This window comes from Mercurialis annua, linkage group LG8 (genome assembly GCF_937616625.2).
Source record: "Mercurialis annua linkage group LG8, ddMerAnnu1.2, whole genome shotgun sequence".
NCBI classification, from domain to species: Eukaryota; Viridiplantae; Streptophyta; class Magnoliopsida; order Malpighiales; family Euphorbiaceae; genus Mercurialis; species Mercurialis annua.
In genome coordinates this window covers 25,520,562-25,540,432 of record NC_065577.1, presented here as the reverse complement: position 1 = coordinate 25,540,432, position 19,871 = coordinate 25,520,562, and the positions used below count along the sequence as shown (strand labels likewise).

Genomic DNA, 19,871 nt, shown 5'->3' with positions numbered 1-19,871 from the left:
AATCTCAAAGCATAAATATATAGCAATTAATATTCAAGAATCTTTATAATCCTTAATTATAGTAACTGATAATTTGAATTATATGCCATAAACGGCAATAGGAAAACCAAAAAAATAAAATGGTTAAAAAAAAATGAAAACAACAAGCATTTGAGAAACAAAAAAAATCCAATAAAACAAGAAATTCATCAACTCATCATGAACAATTAACAAATATGAATACACAATATAAATTCATTTATTTGTAAAAAAAACTTATATACTGTCAGTTTACATGTAGTTAACCATTAATAAATTAAATTTAATAAAAAAATATTAACATCATAAAATCATTTTTAGATAAATCTAACAATAATATATCCTAAAATTAACAGTACACCAAATTAGTTAATTGTTAGTTAACCAATAATCACTTATTATTTAACTTTAACTAATAAAAAAAAGATAATTAACAAATTTTTTTATTTTATATTCAATATTCAAATAAAATACGGTTTGGTTAACCAGCGGCATACTAACAGGTTACTAACGGTAAATTTAAAACAAATTTTGTTTAAAATACACAATTTAAATTTACTAATGATTTATTCAAAATAAACTTTATTACAAGTTTACCAACGGTTAATCCAACGTTTACTAACAGAGTACTAAATATAAAATTATTGGTGTACCATTAGTAAATCACTGGTTAACCAATAAACAACTACAGATATCTAAGTGAAAAAAAAAATTACAATAGAAAACCAATAGCATCATTGGAAGACATCCAACAGTTTACCTAAAGTTAACCATTAGTTTATTAAAAAACAAAATTACTGGTTTACAATTAGTACACCATTGGTTAACCAACAAGAAACATAACACTAAACAGAACTAAACATAACATTTAATGTTTAGCAACATTTAACCAAAATCATAAAACAAGAAGCTTAAACAAGAACAAAGTAACATTTTGTTCACTAATAACAACTGTGTTCATAAAAAAAAAAACAAATAAATCTCTGTTGATCAAAATCCAAGCGGCGGCGTGGATCATCATCTTCATCGATCAAAATCAGCGGCGGTCTAGATTTGAAGCTGCTGCCGTTCGTGAATAAATGGACGACGTTTCCTCAAAAACCAAAAAATGAAAATGGAAAGGACTTTCACGGCAACAACTGCTTCCTCAAGCCGATTGGAAGGAAAAGACGCTTATTTGAAGAAAAAACAAGAGATCAATTGCAGAGAACCGATGTAGCCACCATTTTCAAGTGAGATAGGAGTCAGATTGTATAAGCAATGGCAAACTTTTTTCTCTTGTGCACCAAAAATTCTAAATGGGTAGGTTAGATTGATGAATTAAATGGTCAAAGATAGTGGAGAGTTTAATGGCAAGAATCTCGCATGAATCTTAAATTACCAAACTTGGAAGATTATAAAATAGTTTTCCCTTTTAATGAAGGTACAAAATAGCAATAATAAAGGTTATTAATTTAAAAATAAACTTAGAAATTGTATATATCAAAAGAGAGATTGTATATTTCAAAAGAGAAATTGTGACCCGTATGTTTGAGAATAAAATAGGCTTAGCCCGTAATCTGTGTAATTTTCTCATTTGATTAACTCTTTTGGCCCTTTTTAAGGCTTTTGCCAATCACGGCTTTGTGACTGAGCTAAAAAACCTATTATTTATCAAAAAAAATTATAGAAAAGTTAAATTAAATTAACAACCAATTAATGCATTAAATTTATTAATTTTATAATAAATAATGGATAGTAGATAGTAGATAGTAGATTATATTTAACTATTAATTTTATACTTATATATTAAATTTTAAATGGACTAATCTATAAAATATCATAATTGTTTTATAGTAGAAATATTCATGGTTAAAATTATACGATTAATGAATTATAACTTACCTTAAATTATAAAAGTATTCAAAGACAAAGTATAATTAATGTTTTCTTTTACAAATAGAACAACGTAAATAGAAAGTCTATAAATAATTCCCCTTGCCTCTAGTTAATAGAAAAGAATATATGATTAATGTTATCAATTAAGACTATTTTAGAAAGAGTAGTAATAAATTAATGTTAAAAGTATATATGAGAATTTTTGTAAGTACTAAGAGTGACATTTGATAATTGGGAAACATAAATTTTTCTTAAATCTAAAAATAATTGAGAAATTAGTAATTGCTATTAATATAATATTAACAAATACAAAGTTAATTAGTAAGATCATTAAACATTTTAAAGAAACTATTTATATTTTTATGATTTATTTATTTAGATTATTTTTTTAAATAACCACATTAAATAAATTAGATTTTAGATTGCTATTATTATAATATTTTGTTGCTATAGATAATTAATAAGGCCAAGGTATTTGACATCAATTAGGATAAAATAATATGAAAATAATTTTTTCCAAAACAGTAAGAAAACTGAAAATGCATACAAAGAAAATTAGTACAAATAAGATTAGTAAAATAATTATGATATATAGCAGTAAAATTCAATTAAAGAGTGAAACAATGAGAGAAAATTATGAGAATAGTAATCAAAACAATTAAAGCAATGTTTTTTCCAAAATTAATGAGAATATGCCAAGTATCAATTTCTCAAATCATGGAAAAAAATATCCTGTTTTATATATATACTAAATTTAACCCGTGCGTTGCACGATATTTATTTAATATTTTTATTAACTTTTTAAAAATTATAGTCAATAAAAATTTATTTGTGTTTTTTTTTGGATAGTTTGTTATGAATTAATAAATATTTAACACTTTTTTTAATTTTTAAAGTAGTTATGTGACATTGAAAAAATTAATAATTTTTTAATAAAGCATCTGCGTTTGTTAAATTAATCTTTGAAATATTTATTTAAAAAGATTAATTAAAAATTTTGGGTTCTATGTTAATAATTTTAAAGGCCAAATTTTTTAAGATACAAATTTTATAACTAAAAACCTTTTATTATTTAGTATTAATTTTTAATTATTTTTTCAATAAAAAGATTTTAACTAATAGAACTTTGTTTGTATTCTTATATTAATTTAGCAATTTACAATACAGTTAACTAATCAATTAAGAAAATATTATTAAAAATTAAAAATAAATATAAAATGATTGTGAGACTTACAATTGCCAACAAAACAATTAATAGTTAAATTTAAATATTTATGTCATTGAGTAATGTATTAATGTATTTTATAATTGTGACTTAAAAAAAGAAATGCATTCTGTCAAAAAAATTAAGAGACGAAAAAAATGAAAAGTTCATATCTTTTATAATCTCATTTTATCTCACCCAATTAAATTAGAAAATACCTTAAAGTATTTTAATTTTTTTACAATCACAAAGTAACAGTAAAACACAGCCATAATGATGATAACTGATGGAGTCTGCCTTCTGAACCGGTGAATTAGACCTGCAAAATAGGATAGAAGCTAACCGGGCGGTGGTTGTCCGATTAATTCTCCGATGCTAAAGCCAGTTTAGAGTTTTGAGCAGTGTTTTAAGTATATGAATGTAATTGTGATTTTAGGCATACTTCATGCTCTTTTTATAGTAGACTAGTTTCGCATTACGTGTTGTGCACGTGACTCGTAACGTAAGTCGTCAATGAACATATTAGCAAATTTATTATAGTTATATCAATTTTTTATTTGTAATTAATATTAAATTAGTTAAAAAAATTTATAAAAATAAATATAATATATTCGGTTATTAAATTTTTTTCCATACTAAATTTATTCTTCTTTTGGTTTTATAATAATCATAATTAAATAATTAACTTAATTTTATTAATAATATCTTTAAAAATAATAAGATAGAAATTTAAATAATATTATATTGACCAAATACAGTATTTTAATTTTATAGTTCAATCAAACTAAAATATAGGTATTCCTACTAATTTGAAGACAGTTTAGTTATTTTCTACATACTAAAAACTAAATTGAAGATAATTTAGCTACCTATTCTAATTAGAACTTTAATTATAATAGTGATTAATTAAATAACTAATTAGTTAATGACTATAAAACCTTTATTTAGTAGTAAGCTGAAAAGGATTATTCAGTAAATTTGCCTGTCTCCCCCCTCCATCCGTACTTTTATATATAGTATAGATAAATATAATATATTCGGTTATTAAATTTTTTTCCATACTGAATTTATTCTTATTTTTGTTTTATAATAACCATAATTAAATAATTAACTTAATTTTATTAATAATATCTTTAAAAATAATAAGATAGAAATTTAAATAATATTATATTGACCAAATACAGTATTTTAATTTTATAGTTCAATCAAAATAAAAGATAGGTATTCCTACTAATTTGAAGACAATTTAATTATTTTCTACATACTAAAAACTAAATTGGAGATAATTTAGCTACCTATTCTAATTAGGACTTTAATTACAATAGTGATTAATTAAATAACTAATTAGTTAATGACTATAAAACCTTTATTTAGTAGTAAGCTGAAAAGGATTATTCAGTAAATTTGCATGCCCCCCCCACCCCATCCGTGCTTTTATATATAGTTAGATTAACGCATACCTTGTAGAGTCATAGTAGGTAAGTGAATCCTACTTTGTAGGGATTCATCCGGATTTAGTGTGATCTACCTTATTCGGACATGAGTCCTATTTAGGAACATCTTTCTAAATAGTCTCCTCTTCCTAAGATAGAGCTTATCTTTTCACGTTGGAGGTTGTGTCCAAATGGGAAGATACTTCGAGATATTATCGTAGTTTTGGCGATCTGTCCGAATCCTGGATTAACGCGCTTTGGGCGGATCCTAAGAGATTCGGTCTTCGTCTTATAGAGTGATATGTTGGCGGATCTCAAGGGATTCGGCCGTCTTCTTTATATGTTCAGGTCTTCGATTGGGAGTCCGGTATCACCTGAGAGTGGATCTGCTGTGACTCGGCTCCATTGTAATTAGTGTAGGATTCGGTATCCATCATTAGCCCCCCCGCAAGTGAGCTGAAGTAATTGGTATTCATGCCTTAGTAGATTTTGGCTCTTTTGGAGCTAAGTCTCTCTGTATTCTGGGCGAGTCGCTTCGTATGTTGGCGAGTCGCGTTTTCTTCTCTAGTAAGATTCTTTTTCCTGCCACGTGTCATTATTTAATGATTTGATATAAATGTTCCTCGTATTTAAACTCTTCATGTTTCTATTTTCTCTTTTCACTTCTACTTATCTTTGAAAGTATTCTCATTCTTTGATTATCTTCTCCTGACCTTTTAAGATTATTCTGTTCTTCATTTGCTCATTTACTTTCCATCATTTTCTGTTCCAGATTTCAGGTATGCTTCTTTTGTTTGTTTTGTGTTTTTGAAGATTTTGAAGATATTTCTCTATTTTTCTTCGATTTCTGCAAATGTCATTCTGGGATTTGTTTTGTTGTTCTTGGTGTTTGTAATATCCCAAAATATTTAAGTACCTAATTGGACCACGTGTCCAGTCTGGATTCGCCAGAGTGGCGAAATCAAAAAGAATTCTGATAAAAAAATTAAGATAAATAAGTTTTAGCAGATTGGTTTTGTAAAGGATTATGGTGAAGGATTTAATAATGTATTTCAATTCTAAAGTCAGAATTGGAATTGTAAGGAAAAATGTCAAGAAAAGCCCAAAATAAAGTATAGGGACCAAAGTGGTAATTTAGCCACTTTGGGACGAAAATGGAATTATTTCGCTAAGGTCCGCGAAATGTTTTATAGTATATGTGGTAAAAGTTTCGGGTCAATCGGAGACCTTTGAAAATTTGGACGCGGATGCGTTTTGGGCTAAATTGCAACTTTTGAGAAGTTTAAGGGCCGAAGTGTAAATTAGCCAATTAAGCTTAGAGAATAGCAATTTGAAGATTAATGACGGAAAAATAAAATATTGAGTTAGTATTATTTATCGGATATAAATAATACGTAAGTAATCGAATTAAAAGGATAATTAAACCATTTAGTTAAATTAGAAAGTTTAAAAGAGAAATGGTTTAAATTAAAGAAATGAAGGACCAAAGTGGCTAGTTAACCAAGATATATATGTTTCTTTCCTTATGAATAAGGAAAAGGGGAAAAGTGATCAGAGAAAGAAGAAACCTACAGAAGGTTTCGACGATCAAATGCGATCCGTCGCGGTTTCGCCGTTTCTCGTCCAAATCGCGAGTTCTTTATATCGATTCGTCCAGAATTCAATTCTCTATCATCGTTAAGCTTCAAACCGAGGTAAGCTTGACGTTTTTATTGTAAGAATTGGAAATTAGGGTTATTTCGTTTTAACGAATCAAACGAATCGTAATCGCGTTTCTATTGGTGTTTTTGATGATATTTGAGATGGTTATTAATGGAAATCGTGCTAGAATTGATTTTGGACGTTTAAGCACGTCGGAATTGGCCCGGGGAATGAACCCGGAGCTGCACATCGGCAGCCGTTTGCTGCACGAACGTGCAGTACACGTTCGTGTAGCAGACTGCACGAACGTGCAGTACACGTTCGTGGAGCAGACTGCACGAACGTGTAGTACACGTTCGTGTAGGACACTACACGAACGTGGAGCACACGAACGTGCAGCGTACTGCACGTTCGCTGCACGAACGTGCAGTACACTGCTGCACGAACGTGCAGTCCTTCGTTAGCGGGAATTGTTAATTTTGGGCTTTCTGGGCCCTGACGCGACGCAGAAACTCGATTTCAAACAATTTCAAGTCGTGTAATCAATCGTGATACGATTGAATATCAAAACGTAAACTAGGACGTTTAAAAGAGAAGTGTGATTAAGAGATTATCAAAGTTAAGAATCGTATTTGAAGTACGATTATGTTAACCTAAGTTTATAACTTAGGGTTTTGATACTAAGTCAACGTTTATGGATTAAACGTATAGGTAACTCGATTAAGTAACTGACGTACCGACAAGCTATCAAGCCAGTTAGCGGGAGTGGATACGTGATTGGACAACGCATGGAGCTTACGCTTGCGGGATTATAATAATGCAGTTTTGGATAGCGGTCACTGTGAGTGGCAATTTACTTTCGCGTATTATTAGTATAAAAGTTATCTTCATATATATACGTATATTGTTTATACGCATCGCATTACCTATAATTGATTGAAATGTTATATGTTTACTTAATTTCTATATACGAGAACTAGTATGCGATCCGAAGAAACTAGCTACCTATTGGGTGTCAATAGGCTGTGTGATCACCAGTACCGAGTCGGTCTAGTATGTTTGCATATGAGTGATGAATTGATATAACTCAGCTGGAAGCTGATGATGAATATGATATTTACGATTGGGTTATGATTTAGATACGCAGAGTGAACTCGGCTACGGTGTAGCCTGGAAGTCCCCGTATCTAGTGGCTGGGCCACCAGCGAGTTGGACTCGCAATTGATATTTACGATTGGGTTGAATGATATATGATTATTCGAGAGATGTGTCGCATGCTAGGATATTAGTTTCGTACGGATCAAATACATGTTATATGTTTTATAATATCGTTTTCTTAAAATGCGATGTTGGGTCTTTAATGTAATACTGTTAGTAAATGCAAACTCACTCAGTATTTCCCAAATACTGACCCCTCACTTTGATGTTTGCAGGTAGTGGAAGTCGGATCAGACAGACCATCTCCTTTGTGTCAGCAGCCCTTTTGGCTCACACAAAGTATGAGTTTTATAAAGCTGCAGTAGTCAATAGGTGTCAGTATAAAGTTTATGATTCGATTTCAAACGGTATTTGAAAAGTAAACTCTGATATAATTTTATAAATAAGTCATTTATAAAGGTGATGTTTTATCCGTTTGAATTGAGTACTAATTGCCTTGAGAGGAATTGGTTATGTTGGTGGTCAGAAACAGGGCGGTGCTGGATATGAGATATCGCTCGGTAAGACCCTGGTTTCTAAGGAATTGTGCTGTAAACGTTTTCAGGAAAAGAATACAATATTTCGATATTTGAATTATATTATTTAAAAAAAAGATGTCTGAAAACGTTTTATATATAATAATATGTTTTAATTCGCGAAAAATTAATAACGGTTTTAGGCTTGCTACGGGTTTTGGAGCTACCACTCCCATTCCCTAGCGCCGGTCTCGGCTCAATAATTTGGGTCGTGACAATTGTGGTATCAGAGCAGTTGGTCCAGTTACCTCTGCTAATATATGTTTTGTCAGTTAAGTGATCTAGGAACTACTGCAGCTATAGAGTTGAGTTCTGTCTGATCCAAGTAGTTTGCATTGTTGTTTTGCGATAAGTATAATTGATTGATTTGTGAAATACTTATGTGTTTTTGTGACACGTATATACGAGGTATATACGCATATGTTGTTTTGATGAGACATGCATATAAGATATGCTTTTTGAAATGAAGTTTCTAGGAGAGGTGTTGCCTCCTATGACTAGAGTATAATTGTTGTGAATATGATTTGATGATATGTATGTATGTGTGTTTAGCATCTTATAACGTAAGAGATGCTATTGAATTCGATCGATCGAAACTTTGGGAAGAGTATGAAGAAGGAATGTAAAGTGGCAGAAGTTGAAGAACTTTCTGGATACAGAGTTTGAAGGTCTAGAGAACTTACAAAACTCGATGTTTATAATTTTTTTTTTTTAAAAAAAAAAGTTATTTGTTTAACAATTTTGAAAGCATAATTGTGCCTAGACCCGATATAGAAATGTATGATTGCCACGACATTGATAGAAGTGCATCACTACATACATTATTAATGAAAGAATAATCAATGAAGACATGCATTAATAGTACATGCATCATATGCATTACGCTCAGACCAAAAGGTGAGCTGTGGCAACTCTTTGGGGATGAGAGACGTCATCACCCTAGTGCACAATTTTGCTAAAGTTTCATTGGAATTTTGATTTAAATCTCGAAATGAGATGTTTTATTTGAGAAAGTTTCCAAAGAGTTTTGTTTTTATGTAAGTATACCTAGACCATAACTCTGTGAAGGAAATGAAGTGCTCGCGAGCAAGCTGCGATCAAGGCTACGAGAAGATCGAATAAGTATAATTGCGAGAACATAGAAGTTATGCTTCTAGGATATGAACTTAGCCTTGATTAAACAGAATAATATATGAATAGAATAATATATGTGCCCAGATAATGAAGCATATCTGATTAATGACGTATAACACATGTATGTTATACGTAGACATTCTAATGTTTGATTAAGTCCATGTGAGTGGAATGCTCGCAAGACTTAAGATGCGATGCGTAATCAAGAAAATCTAGGGGACACTGATTTTCTTGAATCTGGTCAATATAGATGCTTATAACTACGATAGTAATATGCGTTTAACATATACAACGCGAGTATATGTTTTGGCAATTGGCTAGTCTACGATGAGTCAGAACACTCAGAAGACTTCCAATAAGAGACGTAACCCTAGAAAGTTTAAAGGAAGGAGACGTCTCTAGAGTCCAACGTACGTGGGCATCGATTAGACGTGAAGATTAGTAAGGATTATATTTTAAGGAATTTATCAGTATTCCTTTATATAATCGCTATATTATGAACAAAGAACTGCACGATCGCGTGCTGTTGCACAACAAGTATATGAGGCGCGGGAAGAAGATCGAGGTAACAAAAGTGAATGCACCCTAATCCAATTGGCTAGTAGAGGCCAAGAACGAGATAAAAGTCAATGAGAACTTAGTAAAGTAAAGTGAGAATATATAGGCATTGGAAATGACGTAATAACCCGACGTCATTATGGATTAGTTAGCTGTAAAAGCAACTGATATAAGTAACTATGTGTCAATAAAAGGATGATGAGTACAGAGATAGTATCAACGTAAAGAAAGAGACACCTATAAAGGTTTGATAATGGTATGGATAAGTTAAAGCTAAAGGAGTTTAGCGGATCAAGTGGTATGCCAAAACCCTTAGAAAAAGTAAAGTAAGATGCTGTATACATCGAGCGGATGACGGACAAACAGTAATGTCAATAAAGATGTCGATGAAAGGTTCAACCTATAATTAGTTCCGACATGCAATTGGAGCGGTGAAAGACCAAATAACATGAACTAAGTTTGTGACCCGATTTGGGAAAGTCTTTCTACCATTAATTCCGATAAGGAATAATCGGGAAGAATCAAGGTTATTAGACCAGAAGATATGATGTAAATGAACAGTTGAAGTATACGATAAGAAAGATCGAGACATAAATAACAAGAACTGCAATCGGTGGATTAAGAGTTGAAACTTCCACCTCAAAGATTCGATTATGAAACGAATTAGTAAAGCGTAAAGGTGTAAAGGAGTAAAAGGTGTCAGACAAGATCAAACTTGTTTGATACATTCCCAGAAGCGGATCCTCAGAAAAAGGACTTCGGAGAGGAAGAATTATCAGACGAATCTGATATTGAAGAGTACTGGAATGAACATTTCTGATCCAGTGTACGGAAATATCACAATCTGAGGAAGGATGCAGAGATAGCTCTGAATCATGTAAGGAGGTAAATGCGCTCCTCCTCACAAGGAATGCTACCGGTAGGTCCACTAACTTCCGGCGTACGGTCAAGGGATTACCAAAGGTACATGACGTACATGATAAAGTATAAAGACGCAAAAGAAGGTTATGAATAATAAGAAATCAGTTAAAGTAAGCAGAGTTAAGGAAAGTACGGATAACCGCGTATATCACAAGAAACTTGATAAGAGTTATTGAGGAATGAAAAAGAGAAAGTCACGTGAAAAGATGACGAGAAGATCAAATGAATTGAATTCTATGTAGTCGTTAACGCATAGAAACAAAAAGGGATAAAGATGATAGAGTCATATGAATGAATCCACTGACAGTTAAGATGTCAGTAAAGGGTACAGTATGACGATATATAAGTAATCGAGAATGTACTACGTCGATATTGCAGGCAAAAGAAGCTGCGACCATTACTAATTGGTAATTGACGTTCAGAATGCCGAAACAAGAAATATCAGAAATACGAAATGCGATAGAGATGACATCAGCATATGATCGGCTTACAGACGGCCATGATGACAGTACGAATACGATAAGACGATACGTATACGATTAAGAACGCACTACGTCGGGAAAATTCAGATAAAGAAGGCCACAACTCTCGATTAATAATCGATGTTGTGGATATTAAAAGCAAGTAGTACATGACGTACGAGATGCGCTGAGGAGGAAAGCAAAGACTGCACTAGAAGATGATTAAGAAACACGATAAGAACGTGAATTAGGAACGCAATAAGAGTACCATAGGATCATAGCATTTAGACTATTGATCCTATTGGTTAACTAAGGACAAGAAGTCAAAGAAAGTAACGAAGAAGTATACCTACGATATGGGCAGAAGTAGAAATTAACAAGTTGGAAATGAATACACAGTGTACATTGAACAAATCAGGAGTAGGACTTCAACGCGGCGACAATTGTTGTCCCACTATTATGAAGATCGTATAAGTAACAGTTACGCTCAAATCAAGAAGATTCGCAAAGAAATTGAATATCTCTTTCTTATAGGATATTAAGCAGTAATGTGCAAGTATCTGTAGTATAAAGAAACATCACGTAAGACTAACAATCTTTAAAAGATGTTAGCGATGATCGTAAAGTAAAATAGAGGACGGGATAACAAAGACAGTTATCCAATAACGTAACGAATGAAAGATGAAATAGATTAAGGTAAAATACGAAGAGATAAGAAATTTCAACGTAAGTCAACGAGGATAGGACAAAGGAAGCAATACATAAGGTACAAAAACGTAAAAGAAGAAGATCGAGTAAGTCCCTGCAGGGAAAGCAAAGACATTATAAAGATGCAACATGAGAAATATCTCATATATGACAGTCGATAAGCGACAATAATAAAGGATGAAGTTGCATAAGATAAGTGTATAAGATATACAAAGAGGATAACGAATAATGGGATGAAGATCCCAATGCAATGATAAACAAAGATCAAACCGTGATAACGGCCATATGAAAGAGACTACACAAATAAAGAAGCATGAGCTAATTGAGTATTCACATTACTCAACAAGGAATGATAATGGGGTTAGACGTATTGAACAAAAGTAAAGAATTAAGGACAGAGAATGGTAAATATATATAAATACTACGAGTTTCGTCATTTTTGATGATAAGACGTCATTAATATGAGCTAACATTGAACATCAGTATGGAACTGAAAATATTTAAGTATGACTATAAGAGTTTATAGTAATAAATGTCAAACACATGGATTGTGTTGTAGAATAAAAAGAAGAAATCAAAAATAGATTGTCAATGATACCTGAAGTCAAAGTGCAAAAGGTACAGAAAGTGAGATGACGATTCCTTACGCTAATCAGTGTCGTAGCGAACACGGTATTCCTATTATGAATAAGAATTCTAGATGTAAATGGAATTAAGGTGAGAAGAGTATATGAAAATTCGAGGACGAATTTTTATAAGGGGGGAAGAATGTAATATCCCAAAATATTTAAGTACCTTGGTTTTGTAAAGGATTATGGTGAAGGATTTAATAATGTATTTCAATTCTAAAGTCAGAATTGGAATTGTAAGGAAAAATGTCAAGAAAAGCCCAAAATAAAGTATAGGGACCAAAGTGGTAATTTAGCCACTTTGGGACGAAAATGGAATTATTTCGCTAAGGTCCGCGAAATGTTTTATAGTATATGTGGTAAAAGTTTCGGGTCAATCGGAGACCTTTGAAAATTTGGACGCGGATGCGTTTTGGGCTAAATTGCAACTTTTGAGAAGTTTAAGGGCCGAAGTGTAAATTAGCCAATTAAGCTTAGAGAATAGCAATTTGAAGATTAATGACGGAAAAATAAAATATTGAGTTAGTATTATTTATCGGATATAAATAATACGTAAGTAATCGAATTAAAAGGATAATTAAACCATTTAGTTAAATTAGAAAGTTTAAAAGAGAAATGGTTTAAATTAAAGAAATGAAGGACCAAAGTGGCTAGTTAACCAAGATATATATATGTTTCTTTCCTTATGAATAAGGAAAAGGGGAAAAGTGATCAGAGAAAGAAGAAACCTACAGAAGGTTTCGACGATCAAATGCGATCCGTCGCGGTTTCGCCGTTTCTCGTCCAAATCGCGAGTTCTTTATATCGATTCGTCCAGAATTCAATTCTCTATCATCGTTAAGCTTCAAACCGAGGTAAGCTTGACGTTTTTATTGTAAGAATTGGAAATTAGGGTTATTTCATTTTAACGAATCAAACGAATCGTAATCGCGTTTCTATTGGTGTTTTTGATGATATTTGAGATGGTTATTAATGGAAATCGTGCTAGAATCGATTTTGGACGTTTAAGCACGTCGGAATTGGCCCGGGGAATGAACCCCGGAGCTGCACATCGGCAGCCGTTTGCTGCACGAACGTGCAGTACACGTTCGTGGAGCAGACTGCACGAACGTGTAGTACACGTTCGTGTAGGACACTACACGAACGTGGAGCACACGAACGTGCAGCGTACTGCACGTTCGCTGCACGAACGTGCAGCGTACTGCACGTTCGCTGCACGAACGTGCAGTACACTGCTGCACGAACGTGCAGTCCTTCGTTAGCGGGAATTGTTAATTTTGGGCTTTCTGGGCCCTGACGCGACGCAGAAACTCGATTTCAAACAATTTCAAGTCGTGTAATCAATCGTGATACGATTGAATATCAAAACGTAAACTAGGACGTTTAAAAGAGAAGTGTGATTAAGAGATTATCAAAGTTAAGAATCGTATTTGAAGTACGATTATGTTAACCTAAGTTTATAACTTAGGGTTTTGATACTAAGTCAACGTTTATGGATTAAACGTATAGGTAACTCGATTAAGTAACTGACGTACCGACAAGCTATCAAGCCAGTTAGCGGGAGTGGATACGTGATTGGACAACGCATGGAGCTTACGCTTGCGGGATTATAATAATGCAGTTTTGGATAGCGGTCACTGTGAGTGGCAATTTACTTTCGCGTATTATTAGTATAAAAGTTATCTTCATATATATACGTATATTGTTTATACGCATCGCATTACCTATAATTGATTGAAATGTTATATGTTTACTTAATTTCTATATACGAGAACTAGTATGCGATCCGAAGAAACTAGCTACCTATTGGGTGTCAATAGGCTGTGTGATCACAGTACCGAGTCGGTCTAGTATGTTTGCATATGAGTGATGAATTGATATAACTCAGCTGGAAGCTGATGATGAATATGATATTTACGATTGGGTTATGATTTAGATACGCAGAGTGAACTCGGCTACGGTGTAGCCTGGAAGTCCCCGTATCTAGTGGCTGGGCCACCAGCGAGTTGGACTCGCAATTGATATTTACGATTGGGTTGAATGATATATGATTATTCGAGAGATGTGTCGCATGCTAGGATATTAGTTTCGTACGGATCAAATACATGTTATATGTTTTATAATATCGTTTTCTTAAAATGCGATGTTGGGTCTTTAATGTAATACTGTTAGTAAATGCAAACTCACTCAGTATTTCCCAAATACTGACCCCTCACTTTGATGTTTGCAGGTAGTGGAAGTCGGATCAGACAGACCATCTCCTTTGTGTCAGCAGCCCTTTTGGCTCACACAAAGTATGAGTTTTATAAAGCTGCAGTAGTCAATAGGTGTCAGTATAAAGTTTATGATTCGATTTCAAACGGTATTTGAAAAGTAAACTCTGACATAATTTTATAAATAAGTCATTTATAAAGGTGATGTTTTATCCGTTTGAATTGAGTACTAATTGCCTTGAGAGGAATTGGTTATGTTGGTGGTCAGAAACAGGGCGGTGCTGGATATGAGATATCGCTCGGTAAGACCCTGGTTTCTAAGGAATTGTGCTGTAAACGTTTTCAGGAAAAGAATACAATATTTCGATATTTGAATTATATTATTTAAAAAAAAGATGTCTGAAAACGTTTTATATATAATAATATGTTTTAATTCGCGAAAAATTAATAACGGTTTTAGGCTTGCTACGGGTTTTGGAGCTACCACTCCCATTCCCTAGCGCCGGTCTCGGCTCAATAATTTGGGTCGTGACAGTGTTCTTCAATATTTATTTTTGTTTGATCTTTAATTTTTATTTGTGCCTGTGATTTCCTGTTCTAGGATGCCTCTTAGTCGAGCGAAAAATACATGCACCGCCATGGCCATCACCAGATTTGGGCTTCGTAGGAACGAAGTCTTAGATATTTATTCTAAGTATAGTTTTCCTTTTAACTATAGAGTAATATTACCCAGTGCCGATATGGCTGCTTCCGATTCCCCTGGTTCATCTTGCAGGGCGATTGTCTTTGAAGAGCAGTTTGCTGCTGGTCTTAGGTGCCCTTTAGATCCTTTTTTAGTAGAGGTATGTAGGGATTTAGGAGTTTCCTTAGGGCAGCTCTATCCTAGTTCGATTAAGGTAGTACTTGTCTTTGTGGAAGCGTGTAGACTTCGGGGTCATACCCTTTCTCTTAGTGTCCTTTATTACTTTGTAGATTTTAGGAAGTGCGACGGTTATTTCGTATTTGCACTTGGTAGGAGAGGTCGATCCCGTATTTATCTTCCTTGTTTAAATAATCGCTGGCGGAGGCGTTTCTTTATAGTCTATCATAATTTCGCTTTCCTTTATTTTCCGGATGGTTTTTCTACTCATCAAATTCAAAGCTATCCGTCTCCTTTAAGTTTATCCGAGTCCATCCTTGCTTTTGACTTGTTATTCCACAGTGTCTTTCAACGTCCTATTTTAGACGTTTTGGTTAGTAGTCATCTTCGGTATCAATGGTTTTCTTTGGAGGATCCTTCTCGAGGCCTGGCGGATCTTCATTATTCCTTTCTTCAAGGTATATTTATTATTTTAAGTTTATCGGTGTTTCTTTCCTTTTGTAGGATGTCTTCTTCTTCTGACGATTTACTTTCCGGGTTTAAAGTAGATTTGGATATTCCAATGGGCGGTCCTGAAGCCCACATCGCCGAGCCTATTCCGGGAGATGATGTTGAAGTTGCTATAGTTCCTGCAGGGGCAGTGTTGCTTGCTGGTGAAGGAGTAATCGTTATAGCCGATGGCGACGCGGTTGAAGAATCGTTAGGTGATGAGGCTGTTGTAGCTCCGCTCCCCCTCCAGTTCCAGTGAATATTCCAGAAGAAGCCGGGGAAGTGAATTCAGGCGAGTTGATTGTTATTGATTCGGAGGAGGTTTCACCGAGTCAAGGTATCGTGGATCCACCGTCTAGGAAGCGCCGTCGAGTTAGCAACGAATCTCCTTCGAGGGAGAGTCTTCCTGGAGGTTCTTCTTCTGCTCCCAGTTTGGTGCAGTGGGTCATGATCCAGCAAGTTTGTTGAATCCTCGAGTACTGGCGGAATACATCAGGACTTTGGCGATTCCTGATGACATTACTTGGTTTGCCTCCAAGCCCGGGCAAGAGCTTTTGGATATTGCTTGTTTTCACGGTTTTTCTGTAAGTTGATTATTATTTAAGTAATATGCTTTATAAATTCGTTGTTCCCTTATATATTTTTATGATTTGTTTTTCTGTGTTGGATGGCAGGCTCTTCAGTCTGTTTTGGTGATGAGCGATCGCCGCCAGCATTTCTTAGCTATATTCTGATCTCCTCTCAGCGTCACTACTCCCTTTTCGGTTGGTATTTTCATTACCAATGCTCTTATGCTAGTCACTGTAGCTGAATCATGAAGGAAAGGTCTTCCGAGGATGGCATTGTATGTTAGCTCCATGTCAACTATGTTAAATAGTGACATAACCTTTTTGTTGATTCCTCACTCCGGGCCGATTATTACTTCCAAGGTGACTGCTCCTAACGAATTGATGGAGGGGCCACCGAGTTCTGATAGTGGGATCGGGACCCGGCGCAACCTTAACGCGGTTCCTCCAAGTATTTTGCACGCCGCGTTTGTCATGAGATTCACTACACTTCCTTCATCGATTAGGATTTGCTCCATGTTCCAATTCTCAATGACAGTAGTCACCACCAAGGCATCATTATGGGGTGCTTTCACGTGCTCGTAGTCTTCAACATCAAAGATTACGGGTGGCATGTGGGTTTCTCTGATGTTCATCACCTCTTTCTTTTGCTTTCTTCTAATTGTTGAGCTGATGTGTCCTCCTCAATTGATCATGTGTATGGTTCCCAATATTTTGGATGGGCGTTCGTCTTCTTTTTCTTTTCCTTTGTCATCTCTGCTTCTTATTTCTCCCTTGTCGTTGCTTTTCGCTTTGTAAGCCATGAATTTCCTCATTTCTCCTGTGTCTATCATTATTTCGTTTTCGACTTTCAAATCTCTGCGGCTGTCTGTTTCATGTTCGTCGTCTTCGTGGAATTTGCAGTACTTTCTTGTGTCTCTTATTTCGGCTTTCATCTTCGGTGGCCATACTACATTTTTGACGTTCTCTTTGATCCACATGAGGACGTTAGTTCGACTGGTGTTTAATGGTGTGAAGTTGTTTTCATCGTCTTGGGGGTCTTACCTAGGTTCGTATCTCGTTTGGGGGGCGAATCGCCTACTTTCCTCTGGCCTTCCCCTTCTATCCTCGGATTTTGACTTCGATTTTTCTTTGGATTTCTCTTTCGACTTTTTTCCCTTTGCTTCTTTCCCACGAATCGCCCTCCGGCCCTCGTCTAGCTCAAAGTATTTTTGGGCTATGCCCATCAGATTCGAGAAAGTCGTGGGTTTATTAACCAGCAGCTTGTCTACTAGTTTTCTGAATCGCGTTCCTTCTCGCAATGCTTCGGTCGCCTTGTCCACGTTTAGGTTATCAATCTTCATAGCTTGCTTGTTGAATCGTTCGATATAGCTTCTTATCGTTTCTCCTTCTTCCTGAATGCATGATCTTAGGATGTTGTGGTTGTTTTTGCTGGTATGTTTGTGAGATATCTGTTGAGGAACTCTATCGACAGTGAGGCGAAGCTTTTGATGGATCCTGGTTTCAGCTTATTGTACCACCTTTGGGCGGTACCTGTGAGTGTGGTTGGGAATACCCTGCATAGAATTACGTTTGACACGCTGAGTAGCCCCATGGTGGCTGTGAATCTTGAAGTATGATCTCGCGGATCCCCTTCTCAGTTAAACGTTGGCAAGACTGGTAGCTTCATGTTATATGGAATTGTTTTCTCCATGATTTCGGGCAAAAGGGGTGATACCTTCAGCCTGAGATCGTATATATCCAGTTCTTCTGACTTCAATTTCTTGAGTGCCTTGGATATCTTTTCTTCCAGATCTTCTTCGACTACATATGTGGCTTTGCTCTTTTGGGGCGATTTTGAGGACTCGTTTTCCCCTTCTTGGTGTTTCTTCTTTGGCTGTTCTTTCCCAGCGTCTTTGTCTTGTCGTTTGCTTCTTGGTGGGGCATCTTCTTTTTCTTTCTCTCTTCGTTCTTCTCTTTTTGAGTTTAACCCGCTTCGGGAGTCATCTTGATTTTGCTCATTTTCTGGGTGTTTCGGGTGTTTGTTCGTTGGATTTTTCTTTTCCATTCTCTTGATTTCCTGGGCATTCTTCGTCACTGTTGTTTTCATTTTCTCGTCGGTTTCTGTCGTTCCTTCCCTCGTTTCTTTCTTCGTTTCCTCCATTTCGGTGTTCCCTCCTTCTGTCGTTTTCTCCCCTTATTGGCTCTTGACGGCCTGGATTTGTGTTTTCGGTTCTTCCTCTTCTTCTCGTTGCTGTTGGGCTGAAGTTATATCTCAGGATTTTCATAGTTTCTTCATGCCTGTCGTTTGTTCTTTTTGCTTCATTGGCCAATTTATCCAGGTTTTCCTGGACAGATTCCAGTACTTTTTTCAGCATCTCGCTGTACAAATCCTGCGCTGCCATGCCTGGCGTTGGTTGTTCATCTGTGATTAAGTTGAAAGCAATCGGGTTGCTTCCTCTCATCTGGTTAGATTGGTATTGGGGTGTCGAAAAAGAGGGTCCTCCGGTATCACTTCTTCCCCCGGAGTTGTGGAGCCCATCCTCAGTGACGTTGATTACTTCCGGCGTGCTTTTTGGATCCATTGGTTGTTTGTCTTTCAGGTTCATTCCTTCATAAGTCATCTTCTTAAATGAATTTTTTTTGAGTTCAGAAAAGCTCCTTCAAATTGAAGTTGAGTTAAGCTTTTCCCACAGACGGCGCCAATTGATGGAGTCTGCCTTCTGAACCGGTGAATGAGACCTGCAAAACAGGGTAGAAGCTAACCGGATGGTGGTTGTCCGATTAACTCTCCGATGCTAAAGTCAGTTTAGTGCTTTGAGCAGCGTTTTGAGTATATGAATGTAATTGTGATTCTAGGCATACCTCATGCTCCTTTTATAGTAGATTAATGCATACCTTGTATAGTCATAGTAGGTAAGTGAATCCTACTTTGTAGGGATTGAGCCTACTTTGTAGGGATTCATCCATATTTGGTGTGATCTACTTATTCGGACATGAGTCCTATTTAGGAACGTCTTCCTAAATAGTTTTGTCTTCATAAGATAGAGCTTATCTTTCCATGTTGGAGGTTGTGTCCAAACGGGAAGATACTTTGAGATTTTATAGTAGATTTGGCGATCTGTCTGAATCCTGGATTAACGCGCTTTGGGCGGATCCTAAGGGATTCGGTCTTCGTCTTATAGAGTGATATGTCGGCTGATCTCAAGGGATTCGGCTGTCTTCTTTATATGTTCAGGTCTTCGATTGGGAATCCGGTATCACCTGAAAGTGGATTTCCTGTGACTGGGCTCCATTGTAATTAGTGTAGAATTCGGTATCCATCAAGTTCTATTTAGGAACGTCTTCCTAAGTAGTCTTGTCTTCCTAAGATAGAGCTTATCTTTCCATGTTGGAGGTTGTGTCCAAATGGGACGATACTTCGAGATACTATAGTAGATTGCGATC

General features: G+C 35.2%; 1 protein-coding gene across 1 annotated transcript; it reads right to left on the bottom strand.

Annotated features, from left to right (window-relative positions):
- Window positions 1-18,081: 18,081 nt before the first annotated feature.
- On the bottom strand, window positions 18,082-18,588 carry LOC126661777 (uncharacterized). The gene has a single exon (XM_050355642.1). The coding sequence runs from the start codon at window positions 18,586-18,588 to the stop codon at window positions 18,082-18,084; it is 507 nt and encodes a 168-aa protein (XP_050211599.1).
- Window positions 18,589-19,871: the final 1,283 nt, after the last annotated feature.